The 17,960-nt window shown below is 38.7% G+C and overlaps 1 protein-coding gene across 1 annotated transcript in view; it reads right to left on the bottom strand.

The window, feature by feature from the left end:
* Positions 1–17,960, bottom strand: part of PAN2 (PAN2-PAN3 deadenylation complex catalytic subunit PAN2) — a 717,374-nt gene that overhangs the window by 80,036 nt on the left and 619,378 nt on the right. Inside the window, exon 25 of the mRNA XM_090393913.1 lies at positions 9,515–9,694. Coding sequence (XP_090250039.1) covers positions 9,515–9,694 — 180 coding nt within the window. The remainder of the gene's footprint in view (positions 1–9,514; positions 9,695–17,960) is intronic.

Raw genomic sequence — 17,960 nt, 5'->3', positions numbered from 1 at the left:
ATTATCCCTTCTAGACTCCACTGGGCTCAGTGTTACCTGACATTGTCTCCCTTCTCCCAAGTATCCATTCCCACAAGAGGCCACCCCTGCTATCATCCTCCCTGGGACACACTGACTCGTTCAGAACAGCAATCTCTCCAGATGCCTACGTCCTTCCTCATTCAAATGTAAACGGTCTCTCACATACAACTCCTCTCTTTCCTCAAACGCACTCCAAGCATCCACATATACCAGTCCTCTCTTGTCACACATTCTCGCTATTATGCCATTCAATATCACCGCTCTTCTGCTCAGCTCATCATTATCATACCTAGGCAACACGCACACTATTTTTCCTCTCTCTGTCTTCTTCCGTACAGTCTCAAGCAAAAATCTCATATCTCTCGCTGCCTGACTTACATTACCACTCAAGTCATTCGTTCCTACCATCACAATCATCTCATCCACCCTTTCACCTCTCTTAATTGCCATAGCCACCCTTTCTATTGTTCCTCCTGGCAAACACTCCTCACGCATCCTATCTTGAACACCACGGATCACTGAGTCGCCATACATTATACCTCTTACCATTCCCTCGCTCCTATTGTTTCCATTCTCTCCTCTTCTTTCATTCCCATACCTCTCTCTTCTACTGTTTCCATTCTCTCCTCTTCTGGCACTCCCATACATCTCTCTCATTCCCTCTCTCCTACTGTTTCCATTTTCTCCACTTCTAGCACTTCCATATCCCTCTCTCATTCTGTCTCTCCTACTACTGTTTCCATCTGCTCGTCTTCTAGCATTCCCATACCTCTCTCTCATTCCGTCTCTCCTACTGTTTCCATCCTCTCGTCTGCTAGCATTCCCATACCTCTCTCTCATTCCCTCTCTTCTACTGTTTCCATTCTCTACTCTTCTAGCACCCCCATACCTCTCGCTCATACTCCCTAAATTCTCTCTCTCTCTCTCCTACTCTGATTCGCCTTGCATTTATCTCTTCCATTCTCCTAATCTTATCTTTCATACTTCTGCTCTCATTCACTAGACATTCCACCTCCTCTTTCAACTCATCTATCTCCCTCTGCAGGTCAGTCACTCTTAATCTAAATTCACTCTCCCAAACAAAACCATCTCCTAAACTTCCACAGTCACTCACACCTTCCACACTATCAACTATTATTTTCTCATTCTCTCCTATCATACTACTTGTCTTCGTACATTCATTCCCCGTTCTTGGAGCAGAAAAATGTATTAAACATTTTTCCAGATGAAGAGATGGACACTACCTACCCATATTTCCTTAACTCAATAGACAAATATGTCATCAACATCTCACAAATCAAACAAGCCTACAAAGCCAAAACAATAGGAAAATTTTTACAATGGATCTGTTATGGGTTTTGCTGAAATATTGATGATATCAAGGCTCTACCACAGAAAAACAAATCTTTTTTGTTTCTGCAGGAAACATTTAAAATCCCACAAGGACCATACCATAAGGAACTTCACTGTGTTTGTCAGGAGAGAACTAGATGTGATCCTGATCATGGTGAAGTAGCTATGCTAGTAAGTCATAATATTCCTTTCCATCACGTCCACCTTAATACTGCTCTGGAAGCAGCAGCATCTGGGGGATTTCTTATTGAAGTATGTCCCATTTATTTACTACCAATTTCTGATTCAAATGAAACTGAACTTGATAACTTTATCTTGCAACTGCCTCAGCCCATTCTTCTTATGGTTGACTTTAATGGACACAATTCTCTGTGGGACAGTGCCATCAAAAAGGGATGAGATAATTATTATTATTATCTGAGACCTTCAAGGACTCATCTAGGGAGGCTGTAAATTACCCAACCCAGCTATCATACCTTCCCTTAAATTCCTTTACACTAGATGCACTCACTACTCTAAGGGCAAATTATTCCACTCACTCACTGCTCTCTGGGGAAAAACCTAGCTCTTACATCGTTCTTGACTGAGAATAACATTAACTTCATGGATGCCCCTGTGTTCTCTCCCCACCTTCCATATAACGAAAAATTTCGTCATTTGAAATGCTATAGCACCCATTCAAAAGTTTATAGACCTCTGTTCATATCACCCCCTCTTTCTCCTGTTAACCAGAGTCTGTTATCCACATACTCACAATCCGTCCTCATAATCTAAATCCCAATATCCGGATATAATCTTTGTAACTCTTCTTTACACCTTTTCCACAGCTTCTTCATCCCCTTGGAACCGGGGAGACCAAATCTGCACACAGTAATCCAGGTGTGGTCTTATCAAAGCCTTATAAAGAGCCAAAATTACTTCCTTACATGTCAAAGTTCGCTTGAGTTGTATTTGCAAATTTTGCTATGTGACCTTTGAACTTTAAATTCTTATCCACCAATACACCAAGATCCCTTGCCTCTTCAGTTTCTTGTAGCATAGCCCCGCTAATACAATATGCCGCTGGAAATCTAATCACACCAAAGTGCAAAACTTTACACTTACTAACATTAAACTGACAACTATTTTTGTTTGCTCAGATTTGCAGTATATTCAAATCATTTTGTAATTGCTGAATATCAGTAGCATCCCTGATTGCCCTACCTATCTTCATATCATCACCAAACAATTGCAAATTTGATGATAGACCCTGCTGGATGTCATTAATGTATAGATTGAACAATGATGGCCCAAGGACTGAACCTCAGGGTTCAGTCCTTGGGCCATCTGGCAGATTCACACCCACTGTATACCACTTTTTGATATCTGTCTGTCAACCATCCCCTGATCCAACGTCAGTAGATTATATTCCAATCCCATATTCTCCAGTTTACGCAACAGCCTATTGTGTGGTATCCTATCAAATGCCTTAGAAAATTCCAACATTATCACAGTGTATCCATTTTCTTTATCCAACTCAGCCATAATGTTGTTATAAAATATGAATAAATTGCTAAAACATGACCTTTCTTTAATAAACCCATGCTGTTCCCTGTAGAGTATAAAATGCTTGTCTACCCATTTCTGTATGCGAGTTCTTACCAACTTCTCTAAAATCTTCATTACCACACTAACGATACCAACAGATCGGTAGTTAGACACATCAAGTTTTTTCACCACCCTTGTGCAATGGAACTATCATACATTCCTTCCATTCCTGTGGTATCATTCCTGAGCTGCGACTCAAATTATACAAATGTGTGAAAGCCCTAGCCAAGTCATCTGAACATTCCTTTAGCAAACGGGCTGATATTCCATCTGTCCCTATTGACAAATTCTTATCCAGGTTATGCAAGAGCTCTTCAACTTCATTTTTACGAACCTCTAACTCTTCATCCAACGTAGCAGTAGCACTGTGCACCATGCTACGTACAGCTGGTTGATATATCTTAGCAAAGTGAGAACTCATTAACTGAACAATCTCCTTAGCTTCCAACACTCGTGTACCATCTGCATTCAATTATTCTTCCACATTCATTCTTTCTTTTGCTTGTGGCATAACGACAAAATTCTTTTGGATTACCTTTAGCTTGCATGGCCAATTTCTTTTCATACTCCATTTTAGCTTTTCTCGCAATACTCGTTACTTTTCTGGCCTGAGTTTTATATATTTCGTAACTCCTCTTACTCTTATTCTCATGGATTTCTTGCTTAATAAGGCTGCACATCCATTTCACTCCCAACCTATTTATTCTTCGAACACTAGGGATATATTGAGATACCGTCTCATTCAAGCACTTTTTCAAAGATTCCCATGCATTGCTGACATTTTTTTCCATTCAGTAGTAACTAATACCATGGGACCAAAGATAGTATTCTTCTAATTTGATCATAATTTCCAGCTTTGTAGTTAGTAATGCTTGACAATGGTTGCTTGAAAGCTGCATTGTGGCTTTCGAAGACATCATTGAACTTTGGACCATTTGGTCTATTTGGAAACTTGTATTAAGAGGTGCATTGCTCAAATGGAAATATCTGGTTTCAGTGTTCTGATATGTACACGTTTTGCTGTCATAGTTAATGCAATCACTGAACATGTTCCTCTCACTGTAGGCAATGCTTTTTAAGTTGATGACTCCATAAGTTACTATCATTCTTGTAACATGAGTGTAACTGAAAGCAAATTTCAACAATCAACTGACTGTTTCTGTATTGGCTCATAGTAATGGGTTTAGGTTGATTTTATCTGGTCAATTCAAAGATCTGCATTCTCAGCTGACAAAAGAAGCAGACAAATGAATGATAAACATCACCCACTATTGGCCAGACCACAGTGCCCCAAAAAACTAAGATCCTGACATAGCTTCCTAGCAACTGTTGAACGACCTAAAAACTCTCTGGAGATAAGACTTCAGCAATGGCTTGCACTATATCCTGAGAATAATACTGGTATTCCAACAGCCGAACATCTACCATGTGGTGCACTTGGACTGCAATACTTGGAAAAGTCTCAACAGACATCAAACAACAGGACGCTGCAAACAAAACCTCATCAAACGAGGGCTACCTCACTGGACCAGATAATTGTGAATGTGGGACAACCCAATCCATGGAACACCTTCTTTCTTGTCCCCCCCCCCTTCTTCAATCACCTTGCACAAAAGAGGACCTTATATCCTGCACAGAAAGAGCAATTGATTGCAGAAGATATTGGAAGAACATGCGACCATATTTATTGCATATAACTTATGTATAGTTTCTTTTTTCTTCATATGTTACTTATTATTCCCTGTATAATTCGCCTACCAAATTTGAGCTGTTCTCATTTGTAATGTATCCTAATTTATTGTAAATAATATTGTAGCAGTTACTTACTACTGTACCACTTGTGTTTGGATACAAAATAAATAAATGGGTTCAGGTTTTCAGCAGAAAAAGTGTCTGTTTACAGTTCTGCTGAGAATGCACTTTTCATGCAAGCACCTTAGTTAAGAATTAAACAAATCATTATTCCACCCAGTTCTTAGGACTCATCAATGATAGAGAGCTTGCATTCCTTGCACACATTTGTCAACTGGACTATGGGTCTCAACGTATATTAACCTGCAATGACTGGATCATATTCATCATACTACTGGTAATTTTTGCACATCACCCATTAAAATTTTTTATTTCGAGATGAACAAACCTGCTCTGTCACTCAGAAGAAAACAGTCATATCTTAACTATGCCATAAAAATAAAGTCTCTCCCATGGATTGGTATCTTTTCTGAGCTTTGAGAGGCTCAGAAATAAAACACTTTACCAAAGACGGGAGTCCTGAGAAAGATTATGGGCATGAACAGATGGCATCAATGGCAATATCATATTAAAAACGAGGATATTAGGAAAGAACTTGACATGTTAGCATCCAGGAATGTGTTAGTAGAACTAATCTCAGGTGGGTTGGTCACTTAAACAGAATGGAAGAGAAAAGATTAGCAAAACAAGTGTTCTCTACCAGGTTTGCAGGAAAAAAACCCAGAGGAAGTTATAGGCATCTGATAATGTTGTCTGTTGCCTAACAAGTAACAGATTCATTTGGAGGAAAATTGTAGATAGGAAGTTAGTAGTGATGTTTTACATGTAGTACTATCATATCCTATACATCCCTTGAAGATATATGTCAGGAATTTGATGATGAGGATTATATGGGTGTCTCCATGGAGTCCAAAGACTCATCACAGGAGACTCAATTCATCATATTTCTCCTTGAACCAATTAACAGAAAAAGAACTCATAACCGACTCTGGCAAACCCATTCCACTCATTCACAACTTTCTAAACAAAAAATCTAGTCCTCACACCCCTACTAACCACATCTTTATTTAACTTCCAAGGATGAACCCTTGTTCTGTTCTAGCTAAATGCTGAAACATTTCCCCTGCATCTATCCTATAAATCCCTTTAAGCAATCAATTTAAATGTTTCTATTCCCTCTTTTTCCCATCACCCTATCACCAACTCCTGCAATCCATACACCTTCAATTTATCTTCATAGGGAACATTCCACAGGCCACTCACCATTTGGTCACTTGCCTCTAAATCCTCTCCACCACTTCCTCATTTCCAAAAAACCAGGGGGACTAGACTTCAGCACAGTAATCCAGATGTAGGCATATCAAGGCCTTATAAAGAGCAATAACAACTTCCTTATCTCTATTTGTTAAGGTGTTCTTCAATAGTCAAGTAATCTTATGGGCTACCTTCGCAATATGTCCTCTAAACTTTACCTTTATGTCTACCACTACCCCTAAATCACTTGCTTCATCTTCTTTGTGGAGTACAGTGCAATCAATGTGATACATAGCTTGTAATCTATTCATCCACAACTTTACATTTCTCGGCATTAAACTTACACCCATTAACTTTTGCCCATACTGACAGCCTATTTAAATCCTGCAAGTTCTCCATGTTGCCTTAACTATTACTCTACCTAATTTCCCATCATCAAGAAACAACTGAATATTTCCTTTCAGGTTATTTCCTATATGATTCATGTACAAATTAAGCAGCGTTCCAGCACTGAACCTTGTAGCACACCACTAGTCACCTGTGTTCACCTTGTTTCTGCCCCTCCATTTAACACTTTTTGATATCTGTCGAACTACCAACCTCTTATCCATTTAACAAGTGTCATATCCATCCCCATTTGTTCTAATTTGCATAACAGTGTCCCATGTGGTATTCTGTCAAATGCTTTTGCAAAATCCAGCAAAATCATAGTGTAGCCATTTCCTTTACCCAACTCAGCTGTTACTCTATTATAAAAAGTTAGTAAATTACTAAAGCTTGACTGACCCTTCACAAAGCCATGTCGACCATCAGACAGTATCATATTTTTATCTGCTCATTCTTAAATTCTCTTTTTTACCAATTTTTCTAGTACTTTTACCACCACACCTGAGATACTCTTTCCACACCCTTGGAACTCTACCAGAGCCGAGACTTAAATTAAAGAGCCTAGTCAAAGGCACTGCCAGTTACTTTGCACATTCTCACAAAATCCTCGCCGCTATCCCATCTAATCCCATAGCTGTGTTTACATTGAGATTCTGCAAAATGATGCAGAATGATATATACCTTTGTAAAGTGGTCACTTAGTGACTCAACTATTTTATCTGATTCTGTCTCCTCATGACCATCATCACTCATTAAGGTTGATCTTCCATAATCATTCTTCCTCTTATTTGCCAGATAATGAAAGAACACTTTGGGATTTCCTTTAACCTTGTCAGCTAGATTCTTCTCATAATCTGATTTTGCCTTCCTTGCATGCTAGTCACCTTTCTCTTTATACATCCTCCACAGCATTTTCTTCTTCTGCAGCTCATGCTTAATGATATTGCTCATCCATCTAATTCCAACCCAATTAATACTCCTAATCTTAGGTATACAATTTAATTCCTATAGGTGACCCTTAGATATATATCCCATGCACTACTAACATCCTTACCCTGCAGTGTTTTATGCCACGGTACAGATTTAAGCTTCTTCCTAAGCACGTCATAATCACCTGCTTTGTAGTTACACAAATACACCATCTTACAATCTCTTAAGTCAAGAATGCATGGTCACGTCCACCAATTGGAGGCAATGTTGTCATATTGGTTATGAATAGCTCTTCAGATCCTATGACCAGGTCCAATGCTCTCCCATCCCTAGTCCCCTCCATCATATGCTGCCTTAAGTATCTCAGCAGGTGTATAAATTCTATTTCCTTCTTGCCATGTGATATTTTCTTCCTTCCAGTCTGTATCTCCATAGTTGAAGTCCCCCATAATAATCATTCAGCCTGTACTCATTGTACTAATTTGGCAATGCATGTCTTCCAGATCATTTGCGGAACTCCCTGGCCTACAGCAACAACTATCTGTATATTTTGTCTTATTGGCCTTAATTTCACTCTAAACTGCTTCAAATAAACAGTCATCTGTCTCCAATTCATTTTGGTTGCATTCATTTGCTATCATCAGCAGTACTCCTCTCCCCATCCTGTCTTCTCTATCTTCCCTGAAAAACACAAAATCCTTCACATTCAATCCTTGTAACTACATCATCCACTGTTAGCCAAGTCTCAATAATGCTTATAACTTTTGGCGAGGTTTCGCTAACCAATGCCAAAAACTTCTCCTTCTTGTTGCTGATACTTCTGGCATTAGTATATAGAAACTGCACTATCTATTTAGTCCCCCACTCACCTTTACTTTTTGAAGTGACTACTCTATTCAATATTTTTGTTTGAGAGACTAGATTCCTCACTTGGTCATTCTCACACTCAGTCGCGTCATGGGTGTCTTCACACAAACTCACTTGTTTCCACTCTAATTGCTCAAGTTTCTCTGAATTTGCAATTCAGCATGATTGGTGAACAAAGCTCTCTCCAAACAACTTAACACTAAAACCATTTAGATGCAGTCCATCAATATTGTACAAATCCTTCTTTCCATCAAACAGAGAGCACAGATCCACAAATTCTACATCATTCCTTTTGCACAATCTATGCAGAGACTCATTGGCTTTCAATGTTCTCCTCCTCAGTTGACCTCTATCATAGCATGATAGGAGACTCACAATCTTCACCTTCTCACTCTTCAGTTTTGCCTCTTCTAACAACTCCTTTGCATCCTTCCTCATAGAATACTTCTCACCTCCTCTCAAATCATTTGTACCAAACAAGACAATCAATTCCTTCATCTTACCTTTCTGCATCCAGATGGCATGGCTAATATCGTGAATTTTACCCAGAAACACAATTTGGGATGGTTCAGAACTCATGGATCTGAGAAGCTGAGGTAGAAGTGAAACAGTTAAACACAGATATTAGAGTTCTGAAAAATCAGTTGAGTGAACAGATAGCATCAATTATAACTATCATCATCATATCATCGATTGCTTGCATAAGGAAATAGCAAGCATCTTATTCTGATACACTGCAATACTTTTATGATTCTCCCAAAAAATCAAATGATGAAGATTAAGGAAGTTTTAATAAAATGAGCAAATGTACAATAATGAATATAATCGCAGAGTTAGTGATTGCATTTAAAATAGAAAAGAAAGAGAAAATTCGACTGAAGCAAATTAAAGTAGTTAATGATTCCGAGTTCAAAACTGCTGCAAATAATATCAGCTGTTATCAATGAAGAGAAACAAAGCAGTGATAACAAAACAACTGAAATTGCCTATGAAGATCTAATTCAAAAGCAAAAAACCATACTGCAGGAAGGTGGAGCCAAGTCAAGTTGGCTGGGACAGACTATACGTTGTGCATTACCAGTCCGGTAATGATCCAATTTGCTGTTAATAATGACCTAATATGGTGTCGATCTACTATTTAATATATGTCGATCTTCTATCTAATATAGAAGGAGGATGAAGTTGAAAATTAGATCACATGCTATTTAATTAAAAGAAATATAACTAGAAAATATTACTGCTGTTTGAAACCACATTTGTGCAACTTTCTACTTACCTTGATCAGCTTAAATTGCATTCAATAATCATTTTTAATGGAATACGGTTATAAAAAATAAATCTGAATAATAAAACAGATGCCTACCACAAGATTGATAACTCTAAAGTCATTTTTCAGACCATGTCCTATAAATTTAACTCCATTATCAATAAGAAATCGCAACTTTTGGTATGTGGCTTTCAGTGTGGTGAGATGTTTTGATGAAATAGTGGCATCTAGATCACCAGGTTGTATGCCAGAGAACTTGGTAAGATAGTCCACTACCTGCAATGATAAATGTTAGTTTTCATATAAAATTACGATTTAGAAAAAACAATAAAAATTATGTTATGAAGTTATAAATTTTGGATTTTATTTTTCCAATTTCAAAACTCATTGTAATGATAAAATATTATTAAGAAACTTAAATATAAAGAGCTAATAAGCTTCATTTCGGCGATATAAACATTATTTAAATTAAGGGAAATTTAAATAATTATTAAGAAACAATTATTATTATTTTTTTCCATATTATATTCTTATATCCTTATTATAACCTTATTAAGAAACAATCAGGAAACTGCTATATAGGTATGAAAATTAAAAAGGCATACAATATGGAAACCATAATGCTGCATGACAAACACATATACAGATTATGCCTTGATTACAAAAATGTAAATTATATGGCAAGAATATTCAGCCAAAGAAAATTGGCATTTTCTTTGGCTGAATATTTTATTTTTGGCATCTAGAAAGAGCCAAATGAGAAATTTGACAAATCTTACTCTCTATAATGAAAGTGATTAAACAAAACTGTGCTGACAGGAGATGGACAACGGTATAGCTGGGAAAGTAGACAGCATGCTGTATTACCCTAGGTATGACAGCAGTGATTTGAGGAGAACAGAAAGGAAGAATAGCAACAATAGCTGAGTTGTGCGAAGCAAAATATGTGCAAGTTGTGGATATACAAAGTAAATATGAAGAAATTACAGAGTGGCCCGAGAGATCAACTACATTTAACAAGGTTGAAGAGTATTTGAAAATATTGTAAATAGTAGTAGGAAGTGAAAGAGAGAGAAACACACAAAGGCAAGATAAATGGAGTATGAAAAAGAAAGAGACGTTGGAGCATGAAAAAAAGTAGTGGGAGAAAAGGAGGAAGAAACAGTATGAGAGATAATTATGAGCAGAGTAAGAGACGTGGTATAGAGGGCATAAAAATGAGCAGACAGAAGAACTATGCTGTAAGCAGGCCATCCTCAAACAGACTGGGATCAGTTGTATCTTTGGAAGTAGAGAAGTAGTTGAGTAGGTTATTATTAAACAAGACCCCATGGAGTCAAAGACTCATCTGGGAGGTCCTTTTATCACACACACACACACATCTCATCACACCGTGTCTTAAACACACTCAAACTCCTTGCAGGCACAACACTCTCAGGCAAGGCATTCCAATCATTCACAACTCTGCACGAAAAAAACCTGCCTCTCACTCCCCTACTCACAACCTCTTTATACAGTTTCCAGGGATGACCTCTGGTTCTCCCCTGATCTCCCACTATTCTCTGTAGAACCTCTCCACCATTGATCTTAAAACAACCCCTTACCAACTTGTAGGTCTCTACCATATCTCCCCTCTTCCTTCTCTCCACTAGACTCTGCAAATTATATTTTCTCAATCTTTCCTCTACTCAACATACCAGAGGTCAGAAACTACCTTAGTCAGTTGCCTTTGGACCCTTTCCAACATCTCTTCATCCTTCTGAAAACCCAGTGACCAAATCTGAGCACAATAGTCCATGTGTGGCCTAATCAAAGCCTTATACAATGAAACAAGAATCTTCCTACTTCTACACGTCAGTGTCCTTCGCATCATTCCCAGAAGTCTTTGTGCTGTCTTCACAATTTTGGCGATGTGTCCCCTAAATTTTAGATCCTTATCCACTATCACCCCCAGATCTCTTATTTCCTCTACTTCCCACAATACAGGGTGTTCGGGATAAATTTGACAGTTTCGTAAGGAAAAAGAAAATCTTCTTTGTATCTATTAAATTTAATGAATTGACAAAAAAACATTACAGGCAGAGTTAATTACAATACTATCAACAAGATTTACTCAAAATAACCACCATTAGCATCGATCACAGCTTCAATTCTGCTTCGGAACCTCGAACAAGCTGATGCTACAGTCTCCCTGGGAAGGGCCGCAAAAACTGTTTTAATTTTATCCATTAACTGGGCTTTTGTATTACTGGAAGTGCGATTGGTGTCTTTTTCAACTGCGCCCCATACAAAATAATCCATGGGGTTAAGGTCTGGGGAGTTTGGAGGCCAAACATTTGGACTGGTGAAGTCGTAGAAATTTTCAGACAACCATTTTTGACTTTTCCCAGAGGTGTGGCAAGGGGCCGAATCCTGCTGCCATACATACGGCCTACCATTGGCTACCCTTGTTATCCAGGGCTTGACTACAGTTAGCAACTCCACGAACAAAGCCCGAATTCCAATGCCAGGGTTCTTCAACACCTGTTCCTGCAGATTTGCGAGGAATTCTGCTGTACGAACGCAATCAGATCGTCTGCTAGGGATCTTTCTTCTTGCTACATCCTCGTAGTCACCATTGCAAGTCTCTAGTTCATGCCTGATTGTTTTTACTGTATTCAGGGAGCATTGGGCAGCAGTCGTAATATCCTTATTTTGATGGCGGGCACGAATCATCATGATACAAGTTATTCTCTTCCATGATTCAGGTGGGTTCCAGCTATCCATCCTTTCTGACATCTTGTATATGAATGAAGAAGGGTCCAAACTTTTAAATGAAGAGAAGTGTGTGTTAATACATGTAACTTACGGAAAAATATAATTAATTATAAATATGTCAAATTTATACCGAACACCCTGTATATTCTCACCAAGCATAAATTCTGCATCCCATTTTTGTTTCCCAAATTTTAAAACCTTACATTTTGCAACATTGAACTCACATTCCCATTTGCTTGCCCAATCACTCAATTTATTCAAGTCTTCTTGCAAGGCCTCAACATCTTCACTACTCTTTATTGTTCGTCCCAACTTTGCATCATCTGCAAACAACTGAATATCTCCATTCAAATCTTTGCCTATATCATTAATATACAAGTTAAATAGTAATGGCCCTAAAACAGATCCCTGAGGCACTCCACTAGTGACTTTCCTTTTCCTGGATATCGCACCCCATACACAACTTGTTGATACCTATCAGATAGCCAGTCTCCAATCCTGTGCATTAATCTAATATCCAATCCCATCTGCTATGGTTTGACTGTCAACTTATCATGAGGTACTCTATCAAAAGCCTTTGTGAAATCCAAGTATATTAATGTGTATCCTTCTCCTCTCCAAAGAAGCAGTCACTTTATTGTAATAAGTAATTAGATTACTAAAACATGACCTCCCTTTAGAAAATCCATGCTGTCCATCAAAGATAATACTATTGTTATCAACCCAACTCCTAGTTCTCACAAGCTTCTCCAACAACTTAACCACAACAGCTGACACACAGATAGGCCTATAGTTTGATGCTTGAGTTCGATCGCCTCCTTTATGAAGTGGCACAATCTTGCCCTCCTGCCACTCCTTAGGAACTTGACCGAGTGCAAGACGCTTATTACAAAAATATGTCAAGGCAGGTGTCAACTCTCTGGCACATTCCTTCAGAATACGCGGTGAATTATTATCAAGTCCCACAGCCTTATTTATATCTAGTTTACTCAACTCCCCAAACACCTCTTGCTCACTTACAGTCAGTCGCTCCTCCCCATCATCAACTGCTCTCAATCTCTCCATGAAGTCACATTCACAAGATTGAAAGATCTTTATGAACTGCTCATTAAGTATCTCCACCACACATCCTGCAACAGCTGTCTTTATACCAATTCCTCCAATCAATGTCATCCTTCCATAATCATTCTTTCTTTTGCTGGCTACATATCGAAAGAACTCCCTAGGATTCTTTTTGGCTTCATTAGCTAACTGTTGTTCATAACTCTCTTTAGCTACTCTCACCAACCAAGTCACCCTCCTTGCCTGGTCTTTGTAGACCTCATGAAATTGGTTACTTCCACTTCTCTTATGCTGCCTCCACAATGCCCTTTTTCTCTGTATCGCATGCTTAATCTCTTTATTTATCCGTCTCACACCTACCTTATTTAACCTTCTCCCCCATGGTATACATTTAGACATTGCACCTACTAAATAGTTTTGAAAATCCCCAAGCTGCATTGATCTCTTTTTCAGCTAATTCCTCATTCCATGCTACACCTGCACGCTGTCTCCTGAGCTCTTCATAATCATCCCCCCCCCCCCCCCCCTTGTAGTTCCACGTATACCCTTTTTTCACAGGGGTCCTTGCACTGCTGGCAACCACCCAGGTAATCACCTCATGGTCACTTTCACCAATTGGTGGATGATTTGACACCTCATTTATAATTACATCCTTCGATGAGCTGACCAAATCCAAGACCCTCAATCCTCATGTGCCCTCTGTTACATACTGTCTGAGGTAGTTATCCCTCAAAACTAAAGAAACTCATTTTCTTTACTTCCAGTTGCTATCTCTTCATTTCAGTCTCTATTGCCATAATTAAAATCACCCATAATGATCATCCTTTTCTTATTTGCTTGGCTTATTTGACTATACATTTCACAATCACCACCACCATCCATATTACCAGGTCTATAACAACATCCCACCAAGTATTTGATTCTATTCACCTCTATCTCACACCATACTGCCTCAAAACCACTAGTCCTATTTCCCTCTTGCATCTCTACCTTGTATGGACATAACTCTTTCTCTATCATCAATAGCACGCACTCCCCCCCCCCCTCCCTTTTTACCTCTTCTATCCTCACGAAACACATCATACTTTTCCATCTCTATTCCTGTCAGGATGTCGTTCTCATCTAACCATGTCTCACTTATTCCGACAATCTTTGGGTGCACAGACGCAATTAGTGCAACCATTTCATCTCCCTTGTTTCTTATATTTCTAGCATTGGTATACAAACACAACAGCTCATTTCTGGATCTACAGCTAGTTCCACTGATACCACTCACTCGATGTGATCTCTCCATGCTGGACTGGGCCATTTCCCTTTCTGCTTCTTCATTTCAGAACCCTTTGCAATTCCATCTGTTTCCTCATGATCCCTGGTCATCCCATTTCTTTCCTGCCTACACATGCTCTCACCTCCTCTTGTAGCATTCACCTTTCTCACGCTGTGTACCCCTGTCCACTCTGAGCCTACCCGTTTCCCTGCTCCTCTTACACACCCATTCTCTCATTTTCTATACTCATACCACTCACTTCCCCATTCATTTCCACTTCTTCAATCTCTCCTGTCTTACTCGCCTGCTCTTCCACATCACTCCCCTCTCGATCTGATTCATTCTCTCTATTCACTTCTCCATTTTCCAGCAGTAGTCTCTCCAAGCGACTCACACCATAACCACTCAAATGCAGTCCATCGCTCCCATACAGCTCACTTCGTCCCTCAAACTCATTCCACACATTAACAAACTATACTCCCATCTCCTCACACATTTCAGCCAGAATATCATTCATAATCCTTGCTCTCCACCTCATTTCACCACAATCATACCTAGGCAACACACTATTCTCTTTTACCTTTCCAAGCAGTCTCCTGACATTCATTTTGACATGCTCTTTGTTCTCTCTCAAATCATTTGTACCAATTAGTACAATTAACTCTTTTGCTCGCTCCCACCTCATATCTAATGCCTTAATCACTCTACTCATTTTACCACCTGGAAAACATACCTTGTGCATTTTATCCTCTAGCACACCTTTAATAATGGAGTCACCATACAATGCCTCTCGCTCATGTTTTGTTAACTCTTTCTTGCCATCATGATTTTTTTTTAATAGTTTTGAACTGAATTCTCTTAATTTCATTCCGCATCCATTTCATTTCTTGCCTCATCCTATCCAATTCACCTTCCGAATCTCGTGACACATTCTCTCTATCATTAAATCTTTCTAACTCTCGACCCCCCTCTTCTTACTTTCCCTCTCATTCATCCTTCTTTGTTTCCGTACTTTCGGTCCAACATACATCCAACTTTCACTATCATTCTTCTCACTTTCACTCTCATTTATCTTTCTTTGTTTCCATACTTTCGGACTATCATGCGTCCAACTTTTGCTATCATTCTTCTCACTTTTACTGTCATTCATCTTTCTTTGTTTCAGTACTTTTGGTCCAACATGCGTCCAACTTTCGCCATCATTCATTCTTTTTCCGGTATCATTTATTCTTGCGATTTCTGCATCACGCCATTTCTACTTTCATTCGTTCTCTCAATTTCGTTTCTTTCCGTCCCTTTTAACATCAGTTACGGTTTTCAAATCGCTCTTTTTCTTTTTTCCTGATTTTTTAACATTTTCTCCCCCTCTCTTTCACACCATCCTTCTCTTTCAAACATGCATTCGCGACACAATCAGTACTAACACTTTGTCATCAATTTCATATTTGCATTCATCAGTTCCTCGTTCAGGTCACACTTCGCACACACACACACACACCCTTCCTCCATCCGCACTAAACATCCACAAATCATTTATGTAATCTAAGGAATACATATAACAGACCTCACACTTAAAGAAAAAACTGAAATCTAAATTAAAATCATGGAATGACAATGCCGCCGCTATTTTTTTTTTTTTTTTTCTCTCTGCAGGTTACTAGGTTTAATAATAACGATTTCGTAATTTCGTTTAGGCAAGAAAAATCACCCACACTAATAATACCAGTTGCGTACAACGTTTACAGCCGCTCTTACTCAAACAATTACACATATATACTTAATTATTCCTAGTAATACTTATCTGAATCAGGAACTCTTCAAATCCTAGGCAGTGGATTGGTAAGATAGCAGAAATAATGAAACAGACATGAATTATATGAAGGGGATAAAAATCCCTTATTATTTTACAGCCAGTATGCGAAACTCTAAGATCAAAAACCACGATCTAAGAGTTTCATGCCGAAGAACTATCGGCGAATCCAAGCGTAAGTGACCACCTGGTAGTACAACACCAAGGCAACTCGAAGCAAAGGTGGAGCAAGCTCCCTCACTATCCTTGATATTTTCTCATAATGTAAAAACACACAACTCCTAGGAGATGTAATACTGCTTTACATTATGAGGAGAAGTCACTACCCAGACCGGTTTCAACCTTTTTTGAGGTCTCATCAGTGAGTAGCTAGACCTGGATGATATCAAAGTTTAAATGAAAAGAACTTACATACCTTCACTATACAAATGCCAGAAAGGTGTGTCCATATATTATATTATATTATAACTAAGATGAAAAGCCAAACGGCTATTTTTCTGGCGAAGTTAATTAAATTAAGGGGATAATACTACCAGGTGGTCAATTATGCTTGGATTCGCCGATAGCCGATAGTTCTTCGGCATGAAACTCTTAGATCATAGTTTTCGATCTTAGAGTTTCGCATACTGGCTGTAAAATAATAAGGGATTTTTATCCCCTTAATTTAATTAACTTCGCCAGAAAAATAGCTGTTTGGCTTTTCATCTTAGGTATAGACATGAATTATGGTTTTCACGTGAACCTGTTATGTGTGTATACTAATACAAGGAGCATCAGAAATAAAATGGTAATAAGTTGTGGCATTAAGTGAGTCAGTTTGCCCATGAGATTTATTAACATATGCAAAACTTACACATGCTGATGTTTAGTGAAATAAAGCAGATGTCCAAAGCTAATAATTAACTAACTAAATTTATTTAGCTAATCAGAATACTAAGCGAGTAGTTCAATTCGGTTACAAAGACATCTTCACATGAATAATATCTCTATGTCATACTTTTTAAAAATGCATAACATTTTTTCTCAGGTGCCCCAGATGTAGGGAATGGCAGTGAATTTTTTTTATGTTCTTCTTCTTTTTTTTGGGGGGGGGGGGGGAGGGCGTTTGACTGATTTCAGTGGAGAGGCTATTGTCATCTGAGCAGATGGTTCTTACTGTCTGTCTGCTATGGTTTTTATAACAACATTCTGCTGGTAGAGAATGTGGCAGATGTACCTACCAGTGTTGGTAGGTTTTCTGTTGACTGTCAAGGATAAGAATCCAGTAGCTCTGGAGTGCCAAAGGAGGGCAGACAGTTATTATTTTCCTTTTCAATGGCAAAACAGATCCTCTGTGGATGATGGCTGTTGTGATGTGCCAAAAAAATTTCTAAAGTATCCCTGCCATGTGGCCACATGAATACATCATCAATGTAGCACAGCAATGTTGTGTTTTTGACAGGGGAAGAACTTATGGCTGTGTTTTCAATGTGTTTTTCATGTGAAGGTTGCCAAGGGGGGGGGGATAGTGAGACCCATAGCTGCGCCTTAAATTGGCTTGTAGGTTTTTACTTGTGAAGTAAAATAGCCAGAGTGCAAAGTGAAGGTAAATAAGGCTGATATGTTTGGGGGGGGGGGAGATATTCACTGTCATCATGCACTATGGT

The sequence above is a fragment of the Typopeltis vanoorti genome, chromosome 6 (assembly GCF_054136105.1).
Source record: "Typopeltis vanoorti isolate ZY-2024b chromosome 6, IOZ_Tvanoo_1.0, whole genome shotgun sequence".
Lineage (NCBI taxonomy): Eukaryota > Metazoa > Arthropoda > Arachnida > Uropygi > Thelyphonidae > Typopeltis > Typopeltis vanoorti.
Note: the sequence above shows the minus strand (reverse complement) of the source record. Positions and strands in the feature narration are given on the sequence as shown.